Raw genomic sequence first — 13,002 nt, forward strand, 5'->3', positions numbered from 1 at the left:
AATCCGCTTCAAACACATTACCTGTGTAGATTCCCCGTCAGTCTCCATAGACTGCCTGGTCTCAATATGAGACCGGAGTTAGCAGGGTCTCACACTGTCATTCTGCTCGCTCCATTATCAGTCTCTCTCTTTCACTCTCTCCCTCTCAGAAATATCCACCTCTTTAGCTGCTAAATGCTACACTATGCTCACTAGCTTGTTTGGTAGCATGCAGTGGGTCATCAGAGCTTTTTTTTTTTTTTTTACTGAAAACAGCTTTGTGTTGAGTGACCTTTCTAACAACAGGCAGTCATTTGAACAGTTAGAAGGCTGCACCAAAATGCCCAGCCAGGGTCCTCTGTAAAAGAAGAGAATTGTGCCCTCCAAGGAAGAAGGATAATGGTGTGCTGCAGTAACTTTGTATTACCATTTTACGACAGCCAGTCTCCTCAGTCTGGCCTTCACACAGCTAATGCAGCATGACACAAGCTAGGGAGTGAATATAATGGAGCCACAAGTTATGCTTTACTGCGAAAGGGACACTTGTGCTGGTGTAGAACTGTCACACAAAGCCAGCTCATGAAAGAAGTCACAGAAATGGCTTCTAGCCTCCAGAAATTCACTGCACTGCTATTTTTTTATCTTCAGTGGTGTTGTTGGCACACCTCAAGATCTTTATTAAAAGGTAAGCACAGGGCACATTTAGAGGCAAGCAAGGTTTTTCCAAAGAGTTGGGGTCAGACGAGAGGAGAGAAGATCAGGCTGAACAGGCTGAAATTGCTTGTGGCCTGTTTTGGTAATTTGCCCCAGCCTGGTAACTCTCAACATGTCTAATAGCTCACTTGATGTTTAGAGCTTTCTGTGATTTATAGTGTGATGAAGCTAAAGGTGGTTTGGTGAGTGATAGAGGAAATATGAACTCCATAGAGATCTAAGAGAAAATGTGGTTGTGATGAACAAGGGAATAAAGTGTTTGAAGACATATTGATCTCCTAAACCAGCTCAATGATTTGGAGCAACACCTTTAAATTTTGCAGAACCCAGGCTGTAACACAAATTAGGGTTGTAGGTACTGAGCTTAAGGAGTTTTTTGTAATTCAAATGCAAATAAGGAAAAGGTTAAAGTAAATGAATTTACACTTTTAATGAACTTCACAAGGTGAACTTTGGTGTCCCCCTTCTCATTAATCTGCCCTTTCAGGCATTTTCTTGTAAATCTGACATCCAAAGGTATTACATGGTATTTCTACAAGCGAAGGAATTTACATATTTTCAGATTAGACATTCGCATAGTGTTTCAGCAGATTACCCTGCTGGAACTTGTTTGTAGAACAGCATGAAATCATAATATTATCCCATATCTACCTGTCTTTTGACAAACTATTTCAAGAAAAAAAGAGCAAAAGGTGTTTGTCTTTTTTTGACAATTTGAAACCGAGTATGTTATTTCTACTTTTATGATTGACCTCATATTGCTGTTTCCTTTTAGTTCTAAGTAAAACCATGACATGGAAAGGTATGGCATGCAGCCAAGTATCAGTGTATGGTTCCTTGTGATCTTGTTTTCCTAGCAGGCCTCCTTTTGTAATGAGGAGATAAAGCAAAAAAAATGTTGCTAACTAGCATAGTGTTATTCAAAAAGTTGGCATAGAAACCGAGCACACGCCACACACACAAACACACAGACACACACACCTGTACATCTCCACATGGCCATCTGTTACTGGACTGGATCTGCCAACATTTCTCTCCCGTCCTCTGTAAACACAGTTGCTTTCTTGCCTTCTCTGTCTGAACCCCACCGGCCATATTGTCCAGTCTGTTTCATGAACTCTTCATATTGTGGATATATAAATTTTGTATTAAACAGCAGTAGTTATGGTCAACTCATCTGATGGGGTAGGGTTTTGTTTATGAGATTCAGTTAAACAGCTTTGGTAATGTTTACTTCTATTGTAGTGTCTGACTGAGAGAAAGCCATGAGCCACAGCTCTTTACTGTGTGCTGCTGTTGAATTTATGTATTTGGAATAGTAAACAGAGTGATCGCATGCAGCTATTGGTTGCAGTAACATGGTAAACTGCCTGTAGCCCTGGTCCGTTCTTAAAAACAGTCGGACAGGGAGCTTGTGAAGTGTCAACCTAGTTAGTATTCAGCAAGCTCATTAGCACGGTATTTGATGCTAATGCTAACATGAAGCTTTTCATTACTGACACTTTGTCCTCCACTCAGAATGAGTCAATATTTGCTTCTGTGCTGCACTGAAATGATTATGAATGTCAGTGATTTGTTGCACTGGTTGAATCAGCCTTAAAGTTGTTCTCCCTTTATTTCTTTTTATGCAAAATCATCACTTGTCATTGTAGGTAGAATTTAGTAAGTAAAAGCACACAACTCAGAGTTTAATTACTACTGGGATTAAAAAAGATAAACATTTCTGGGTATCCAAAGATAAAAACAACATATTAGCTGGGGAATAATCCATTTCCATCCAAAATTTCATTATGGGATCCAGAATTTGAGTAATTGTACCTTGCCTGCCTGGATTGTACTTCACCATTTTGTAAACTCATAGTTGTAAATTGGTTTGTTGATTTGATTTGCAAGCTGGAGTTTTTGTATCACAACCGATATGTGAATGTGTAAGTAAAGCTAAGTAATGTTTTATTTATTTTTCATTAGTGACATCCGGCCTAATGCCCATTTGTGCTGTTTGTAATGCTTTGTTGGTTGTCAGATAAGAGCAACGAAATAGTAGTACTTTCTATAGATCTTTACATCAAGCTTGACTGTCGGTGCATGCAGTGTTTTCACAAACACAGTCATTACCACTGTTGTAGTTGACTGAATGTTTAATAATTAACATGGTCCATGTCTATATTGCAGAAAATACTTCATTTTTGGATTATATACAACACAACCTGAGAATTGTGTTATTCTCTCGGAGCAATACTACTCCTTCTGCAGTAGCATAATGACACCTGGTGGTGGAGAGAAGTATTACAAATGGCTTGCATGTTTCAAGAATCAGGAACCGTTCATAATACCACTTAAACTTTTATACAACGTTTAGAAAGATTTGGCAGTTTGTCATCTTCAGCAACCAATATCAAGGGATAACCAGACACGCATGCTTGTAACCTATTCATCTATTTATAATAATCTGATGCTTTATTACTGGGAGATCAATTAAGAATTTTATATTTGTGTGATTTCTTCTTTTCTCCTACAGGGACACATTTTTTACATTTATTTCACTGTGACAACAGGGAGCTGATTAGCTGTTAATCTACTACTTTAATGTAATATTCATGTGAGTAATATTAACATTTATCAGCAGTGCTTTTGCATGACTAAGATATCCTATTCCTTCCAGCTCCGATGACGTTCTAGGGTTTTTCTTCCAGCTGGCAGGCTTTTTAGAATCTCGTCATTTTCCTTTAATTTAAAAACCCAAGCATAGTGCCAGCTACACCGGCAGTATTGGCACATTAGTGGCTGAATTACACAAATGCAGATTAATTTTTAGAAACCACATAAAAAGCCTTCCTTTGCCGTGTCTTACATTTCCTATTTCAGTGTTGGTTCCTTATCAGTGACTCAGGATACACCGTATATATATATATAAATATATATATAAAAAAAACAAAATCGCCTGCAGCTGATTCTGGATAGAGAGCGAAAGGAGGCCAGAGACAAAAGACGATGTTAGAGGGATAAAAGGATGAGGGGGTGAGGGAGGAGAGGAGGTGGTAAGTGATGGTGGTGGTGGGGTGCTTGTACATGACGAGTGAGCATGAGAAAGAGGAAGAGACAGAGAGAGAGAGGGAAAGAAGGTTTTACAGGATTTATACGGTTGTTTTGTATTAAAACCTGGTACACACGTCACCGCTGAGATAGGACTGGAGTGATGTTCAGGGAACAGCCAAGGAACAAGTCGCTCAAATACATCGACTTTTTACCACTGAAAACTCAGCCTCGGAGGATGCTATCAGTACACTGGATATACAACTAACAAGTCCTTCTTTTCCTCTTCTTCTTCACCTCTTTTTCAACTTTTTCTACTCTTTTGCTCTTTCTCGCACCATTATGTTTTTCTTCCAGCTCGTCATCATGTCCGGCACGGTGTTGTTGGCCTACTACATGGAGTGCACAGACCTGTTCAGCGTCCATGTTCAAGGTTTCTTCTGTAACGACGCCGAGCTGATGAAGCCGTATCCCGGCACGGAGGAGTCCAGCTTCATCCCACCTCTCATCCTCTACTGCGTGGTGGCTGCTGCTCCTACTGCTATAGTAAGTAAAAAACTTCTAGACTTCTAAAGATATTCTGCCACCCGTTTGAGTGCACACAACAATAATCAGATGTGGTGTGAATTTGTGTACTCAGGATTCTGGCTTTTCTTTGAAATAACAAATCAGTTGTTTACTGCTTACTATTTCCCCCTGTTTTTATTTAACAAGAGCCACTAAAAATGTCACAAAAATGAAACAAAAATGTAATCTATCTTTGTCTATGCCTACCTTTGTGATATATAAATCATTTATTCATACATCATTTTTAGTTTTACAAGTTAAATTTCAAAAGTAGGCCACCTATGCAGAATATATATTTAGCCATGTATCTTATCTCTCTGTAAGTGACTGTAGTTATTGGCAAATTTCAATTTCTTTGCCTAAATATGAGATGGGATAAAATGTCATAGCAAACTGTCTGACCTGAGGTAATTTCACGGGACGGTTTAAACTTTTGGTACAGATTTCATAGACTGGACTTTCGGCACTCTTTTGCATTTTATACAGTTTTTCACTACAATACACTAAGCTGTGAATGCGTCAGTGAAGTGTAAAGTCATGCTGTAGGAGCACTGCATGTGGGCTGAATATGATGAACAAAGATTTGAGTGGAATGTGTGATTTCTTAAGCAGCATTTCCATGGAGATTCTCTGTCAGGCCATAAAAGGGAAGTGAATTCCCTGATGTGTGTCGTTTCACCATCAATGCATAATTATTTCAGTACTGCTGAGGGACATCCTTAAAAATGTGAAACCTTTTGAGCAAGTAAAGTTGCCTTTGACTCAGCTGTTGTTAAACACAAACTATAAGTGAAGGAAATACGACAAAATACATTATAGACGAATCTGGATCAATTTGTGTGTTCAGGCGTCCAGTGTAGCCGCCATTATTGCGGTGGCCACTCAGTGACCACTGCTGCCTGCTGACAGTGACAGCAGCATAGATAGTAAAGATGTAAGACAGCTGCCTCCAGTTACTGATGAAGGTACTTTAATCAGGCCATCTTAACATTTTTCAGATTTGACATGTAAGACATTTGTTACAACAACATCAAGAGATGTGTATAACATTATTCTACTAACCAGTTATCAACTAACAGCTGCATGTAATCATCACAGACTAGTTGCATTGGCATAAGTTTTTATAGACAGTCATCAAGCACATATTTTCTATGTTGGTCTTGTCTGTGAAGATCACATGCAGCTCTTGATTATCAGGCTAGCGAGTAGAGGAACGTTAGATGTAAGGGTGATGTACAGTGAGCAGGTTGTTATGGCGGAGGAACCCTTCAGGGTTACATTGTTACAATTTCATTTAGCAGATGCTTTTCTCCTCCTTTTCACCTCCTGAGACCTGAGCTTTTGTTTGGTATGTATTTGTAATTTCTCCTACCTTTTGTGGATTAAGAGGACCTAATAAGTACAAAACCTAAAAATTGTCTTTGTGTTACATTAAAAAAGTACCAAGTCCTCATGCGAGTACCTTGTGTGTAACGGTGTTGTAGCTTGTTGCTATTGATAAAATTAGTCAAATTTGTCTGCCATATCATGCTACAACTGTTAATACGCATTAAATAAACAAGTTTCAATCATAAAATCTGAAGAGGTTTTGTACCTGGTTCAGTTTTCTGTAGAGACCGAATGTATTTTATACCCATCTCCAAGCTGCTGTTTATTTAAAAAATTTTGGAGAAAGTTGTTCATGCTCAGTTAAAATCGTTTCTAGATGAGCATGATGTCCTGGAGGTCTTTCAATCTGGCTTTAAAACTCTGCATAGCACCGATTCAGCTCTATTAAGAGTTTTTAATGACATCCTTCAGGCTAATGACTCTGGTGACCACGTAATCCTTGGTCTGTTGGACCTAACTGCAGCTTTTGACACTGTGGACCACAACACCTTAGTGGCTCAGTTACACCACCTAGTGGGTATTCGTGGTACTGCTCTAGAGTGGTTAAAATTTTATCTGGCTGACAGGAGCATGAGTGTAAGCCTGGGAAATTTGGAGTCCAGCACTGCTCCACTGTTGTATGAGGTTCTACAGGGGTCCATTTTAGGGCCCCTGCTTTTCTCTTTGTATTTACTGCCTCTGGGATCCATCCTGAGAAAGCATGGCATCTCTTTTCATTGTTATGCGGACGACAGTCTGATATATGTGCCGCTGAAAAAGAAAAATGCTTTCTCCCTCACACGACTTTTATCATGTCTTGAAGACATCAAATCCTGGATGGCCTTGAACTTTTTAAATTTGAACGAGGAAAAAACAGAAGTGATAGTGTGAACCCCCGCCCGTTGACTTGGGCCCTTTGGCAGGCTATGTGAAGCCAACAGTCACTAACTTGGGCTTTAAGATGGACAGTGATTTTAAATTGGATCGGCAAATTAGTGCTGTAGTGAAGTCCAGCTTTTTTCTGATTAGGCAGCTGGCAAAGGTGAAGCCTTTCCTTGCATAAAAGCACTTTGAGACAGTGATCCACGCTTTTATAACATCTCGGCTGGATTACTGCAATGCACTTTATTTTGGAGTCAGCCAATCCTCCCTCGCACGTCTCCAGCTGGTGCGAAATGCAGCCGCTCGCCTGCTAACTAGAGCACGTAAGAGGGAGCACATAACTCCCATCCTGGCCTCCCTCCACTGGCTGCCTGTGCACTTGAGAGTCCATTTTAAGATTCTTCTATTTGTTTTTAAGTCTTTAAATGGTCTCGCCCCACCTTACCTCTCTGAGCTCCTCCAGCCCTACACTCCTGCTAGGTCAGCTGACCTGCTGCTCCTGGAGGTACCGAGGTCAAAACGGAAGCTCAGAGGGGACAGAGCTTTTTCTGTTGCTGCTCCTAAATTATGGAATGAGCTACCGTTGCACATCAGACAAGCCTCCTCACTGTCCATTTTTAAAACTCGTCTTAAAACCCTTTTTTACTCCTTGGCTTTCAACCCCGCATGAGACTCTGCTCTTGTTTTATCGTTTTATTGTTTTTGTTTTATTTATTGTTTTATTGTTTTTGATTGTTTTAAAAACAATGAAACAACTATTTTAGTGTTTATTCTTGTTTTATTTTATTTTATTTGTTCTATTGCTTTTAATTGTTTTATTTTGTCTATTTGTGTACAGCACTTTGTTTTCAGCTGTGGTTTTTTTTAAAGTGCTATTTAAATAAAGTTGAGTTGAGTTGAGTTGAGTAGCACATTTTGGTCGGGATCACGGCCATCTTGATTGTACACCGATCAGTGTAATTTGCTTTTGTGACAGGGTCACAGGGTGGTGGACAAAGTGTCCATGATGAGACCAACGTGTCTAAGTTTAGCAGTATTAGATATTATGGTGCTGTGAAGCCAAAATGTAATGTCCCCGTATGAGGACGCAGGGTCTCAAGTTAAAGGTGGAAAGGGACTCTGTGGACCGAGTGGAGTTTGGTAATGCGTTCCACCACTGGGGCCTACAGAGGAGAAGAGTCTAGCTAGCGACTTAGGACCCTGTTGTGATGGGAGCAAGAGGTGCCTTTCATTGGTGGAGCGTAGTGGGTGGGAGGGAGTGTAGACCTGGATGAGGGAGTTCAGTTAGGCAGGATTTTTGTTGCAGTTTTGTAAGTGAGTAACAGGGTTTTGAATTTGATGCGTGCAGCAACTGAGAGCCAGTGAAGGGATATGGACAGTGGAGTGACGTGTGTATTTGTGGGCTGATTGAAGACCCGCTGCTGCATTCTGGATCATCTGCAGAGGTTTGAATGTGTATGCAGGGAGGCCTGCCAGTAGGGAGTTGCAGTAGTCACTGCGTGATATTGCGAGAGCCTGCACCAGCAGTTGTGTTGCATACTCTGAAAGGTAGGGTCTGATCTTCCTGATGTTGTACAGGGCAAATTGACATGAGTGACAGGAGGTTCTGGGCAGACTTAATGGGTAGGAGTTCAGTTGGTCCAAGCTGGATATTGATCTGCGGTTGCATATAGGACTGGCTGGGATGACAGGAGCTCAGTCTTGGATAGGTTGAGCTGACATTCTTTAATCCATTTAGAGATATCAGCAAGGCATGACGAGATCCGAGTCAAGACTGCAGTGTCATCTGGTGGGAATGACAGGGAGAGCAGGGTATCATCCGCATAGCAATGGTATGAGAAACCATGGGAGCGAATGATTGCACCAAGTGAGGTGGTATTGAAAAGAGAAGGGGACCGAGCACTGACCCTTGAGGCACCCCTGTGGATAAGATGTGGGGTTGGGACACTTCTCCATTCCAAGATACTCTAATAGATCTCCCTGAGAGGTAAGACATGAACTAAGGAAAAAGCTCAGAGAGAGTCGACTGGAGAATTTGGTGGTTCACTGTGTCAAAGGCAGCTTTCACCAGACACAGTGACAATGTTACTGACAGTAGTGCAGTTTCAGGAGCGTGGCCCTGCTTAAAGCCAAGCGGATTTGGGTCCAACAGATTGTTCTTGGATAGGAAGTCAGAGACTTGATTAAACATTGTGCGCTAAAGTATTTTTGACAGCATGGGTAGAAGTGAAACTGATCTGTAGCTTTCAACCTGGTTTGGGTTGAGGGTGGGTTTTTTGGGCAGTAGGGTGACCTGAGCTTGCTTGAATGCAGTGGGGAACACACCCGTTGATAAGGAAGAGTTGATAATGTGCGTGACTGCAGGGTTAAGTGTAGGGGAAATGGTCTGTAGGAGATTTGATGGGTCCAGCGGAGTGGTAGTGGGCCGAGAGCAAAAACATGGACTTCATCCTCGGTCAGAGGGGAGAATGAGGGTGAGTGAGACAAGATCCTAAAGGGGTCCTGCTCACCCTGTCAGGATTCCATTCAGCAAAAACAACCTGCTCAGTGTACATTATCCCGCTTATTACATGGCTTTTTACATACAAAATCAATTATTTGACACAGTTTATTGATTGGGAAATTATTTTATTAATTTAAGAATGATTATATTTCCATTATCCGTTTAAATATAGTCTGTTACACTCACAGTAACTTTAGAAGCTTCTAAAAATGAGCTAACCAAGCTAATATTACTCACATTTAGTGGAAACACTGATGGTGAAGACACAGTGAACCAGACTGCAGGAAGCCTGACTGAGGTTTTCTGTCTCGTCACTGTCTGTCTGTTTACCATCTTTATCCTATACTATATCCCATACTGTGTTACGTTTAATGGGTACTTCATGTGCCGTCTTCAGTTTTATAGATCTCTCTGTCGAGCCTTTATTTTTAACCATTATGGCTTTCTCTCCACTGTTTCTCTTTTCCTTTTTTCCCAATGTAAACAAGCCGATGTCAAATTTACCGGACTTCTTTCTGCGAAGTGATATGATTACAGTTAGTCCTCCGGATTATGTGATTAGAACTGCATCCCTAGCAACGGTAAATTAACTGTAACTATAGCGCTTTTCTAGTCTTTTTGATCACTCAAAGCTGCTTCTACACTTAATGTCACTTTCACCCACTCACACACACATTCATACACGGATGTGTGGGGGCTACCTAAAGTGCCCAACTGTCAGTCAGTTATCACATTCATACCCAAGTACACTTCAACATGTAGACTGAGGGAGCTGGGGATTGAACCTCCGACCTTCCGATTGAAAGACTAACGACTCTATCACTGAGCCACAGCCACGATCTGTTCTTCATAACAACGGTCTATTATCGAGAAATAACAGACCTCGGAGTGCCATAATTAACCAATCTGAATCAAATATTTAACACAGCGGTGTAATAAAACCAGGTAATTTCATTTATTGTTTGGGGATACACAACAAAATAGCATCTAACTGTCACTCAGACCCCAAAATTACTGTAATAATAATAGATTGATAATGATATTTAAATTACTCGTTTCTTAGGAAAGCTTGCATTCAAATGCACGGATGTTGTAGGGAGACGCCACTGCCACCGACTTGTCAACTTTCAGTTCTTCCCCAGATTCATGTATACCCCAACCAGACAATGTATTTACTAAATACGATTGATTTTAGAGTCTGCAGATGGAGGAATACCTTCTATTAAGATGCAATGTAGGAAGGAAATGAAGGAGGTAGTCACGCTGGGCAAAATTTAGTGTATGAGAAAGTATTAAACCTTCATCCCTTCAACCTTCAGTCCTCATCAATATTATACACGGAAAACAATGTCCTCTAGTCCCCACCATGAACGGTAATGCATCGTTTCCAAAATATTGTATTTTCTTTCATTTGTTGTCTCTTTTACAACCAATGACCCCAACAGCTGATCCGATACCTTGTGCTGCATGCGTAAATATACAGGGCCGTTGTGCACAGTAGGACAAAGTGCCGAGGGAAAGGACAGTCTGACGTCAATGTGAAGTGGTGACAAAAAACTAAAATACAGTGTACACTTAAACTGAAATGCTTGTTTATATGTAGGACTCTTTTAAGTGAGCAAGTGCCTGGTACTCCTGACCCTGCGGTGCTTCGTTTAGCTTTCATATAGGAACTCCAGCCAGCTTCTCCCAACAGGGGCCTTGCTGACTGTGATCTACTGTACGTAGTACACTTACTATTGATAAAGACCTCATACAACCCCACTTCAAACAAACCTAACTATCCCTTTAAGCCTGTGTTTCCTGCTTGACATTTCATAATATCTTTTGTGTAAAGATTTCTATTACAAATCATTTTCTGAACACTCTATGACCAAAGAAGATCAGACTTTTAGATTAATATGGGACAAGAGCTACCCATCCATATTTGATGTAAATGGTAAATGGTAAATGGACTGTACTTAGGTAATGGTAAATGGACTGCACTTAGCGGTTTTCTAGTCTTTGCGACCACTCAAAGCTGCTTTTACACTACATGTTACATTCACCCATTCACACACAGAGGCTGCTACATACATGCCCAACTGTCAATCAGTCATCACATTCATACCAATTTGAAGTTCAGTGTCTTGCCCAAGGACACTTCGACATGTAGCCTGAGGGAGCTGGGGATCGAACCTCCGGCCTTCCGATTGAAAGATGACCGACTCTACCACTGAGCTACAGATGTCAAGTTTTTACACTGGTGTAGCAAGATACTGCCACTAGGTGTCAGCTTCCCCCCATGCTGGTTTAAAACCCAGCTAAGAGGACCAGTCCCCATATGTCTCTGGGCCACTGACATTATTAAACCCATGTCAGATATTTTATGAACACCTTCTAAAGAGTGTTTGCATGTGTGTAATTAATGTTAGTATTTATTATGTCACATTTCAAGTGGACCACATGTAAATGAAAAATGGAGTGAATTCCAGAAACAGCCTGGGTCATTTTTTAGCAGCTGATATTTCATTGTCACACACAGGCCTCATTTTGTTTTATCATGTTTTCATCATGCAGTGCATATATGTTACACACTGCAGTTGTGCATCACATCAGTGTTGGTTATAAAGGATGATTTTTAAACAACAATTCCACATCAGCTTTAGCTTTGACTTGAATGAACACCATCTGAGCAGTAAGGTGTTAAAAGAGAATATGGTAATAAGATAGTTAATAAATACTGTATTGTAAAGCTTAGAAACATTGTTACCATTAAACAAAATTATTAGATTGCACCGTGTTTGTTTTCATTATCATCAGTATATGTTATTGTTTTTATTCAATTCAATCAGTCCAAACAAGAATATATATCTCACAATTACTGTACCTTTTCTGGGCATTAATATAATAATATCTAAATGTGTGCTGTATGTAAACTTCCTGTGTATGTAGGAGAAATTTTCTTGTTAATGCATACATATTCATTATCGACTACACAACTACACAAGTGTCTCAATATCTTAATATCATTAGGATTTTTAGAGTTTAAAACTCAGTTTGCATGCTGGTACCACAAGTCATATTCTATTGCTTAACAACCAAATCCAACATTTAGTCAAGTTAAGTCAGCTTTAATTTCAATCCCAGATTTCACACTAAGTGAGGTCGAAACTCTATAAACTGAGTGCTATAGAAAGGCTTTTAGCAGTGACAGAATGTGTCCAATTTTACTTCCTTGGTTCTTTTTCAAACAGACATCTTTGTTTTCTCTTACAATTTCAAGAGGCACTTAATCAGGGATGTGATCGTAAAAGACGTCTGCTTCCTGGACACACGCCACCCATTTATTTGTAATGAGATATTGCTCTTCTGCTGCCTCTTTGTGTCTCTCCTTTTTGTGTTTATTATCTGGGACGTTCTGTTCTTTCCTTTCAGGCTCTAAACATTGAGTGCGGTAATTGGCATGTTAGGCGTCGGTTAAATTTAAATATTTTCACTTTTATTTCACAAATTTAAAGGGTTCTGTAGTTTGCATTTCCCTTTCTGTCGCTCATTTTGGGCAGATGCATCAGCAGGACACAGTGTTAATCACCTAATAAAATCTGTTAATACTTTAAACCCCACTTGTCCCTGATCTCACATCCTGCCTCAAAGAGGGCTGTGTCAGCTGTTTACAGTTTGGTTCAGCAATGCTGGTCATTTCCTTTATTTCCATCTCTTTCCTCTCTCTTATTGGCCAAAACGCAGCCTTTGTTTTTGACACCCTCTCTACCCATCTGTATGCTATTCCAAACTTTATAATTGTGCCCTTTGAGAGTGCTGTGTCAGTGCTTAAGTCTTGACACTGTATAATGCTCCTTCTCAACATGCATCATAAACCAGAGAAGCGGCCAATAAGAATTAATGATGACATAGCTGGTTTGTCGGCCAATTAGCAGAGAGGCAGTAATTTATGCAGAATGTTCCACATGGCT

At 40.3% G+C, this 13,002-nt stretch overlaps 1 protein-coding gene across 1 annotated transcript in view; it reads left to right on the forward strand.

Moving 5' to 3' along the window:
• The window catches only part of plppr1 (phospholipid phosphatase related 1), a 73,931-nt gene that overhangs the window by 45,345 nt on the left and 15,584 nt on the right, over window positions 1-13,002 (forward strand). The window contains exon 3 of the mRNA XM_069673206.1: window positions 4,084-4,272. Within this exon, the coding sequence (XP_069529307.1) occupies window positions 4,084-4,272 (189 nt within the window). The remainder of the gene's footprint in view (window positions 1-4,083; window positions 4,273-13,002) is intronic.

The sequence above is a fragment of the Semicossyphus pulcher genome, unplaced genomic scaffold (genome assembly GCF_022749685.1).
Source record: "Semicossyphus pulcher isolate SPU_LCO1_2020_fin unplaced genomic scaffold, fSemPul1.0.p SCAF_22, whole genome shotgun sequence".
In the NCBI taxonomy this organism is placed as follows: Eukaryota; Metazoa; Chordata; class Actinopteri; order Labriformes; family Labridae; genus Semicossyphus; species Semicossyphus pulcher.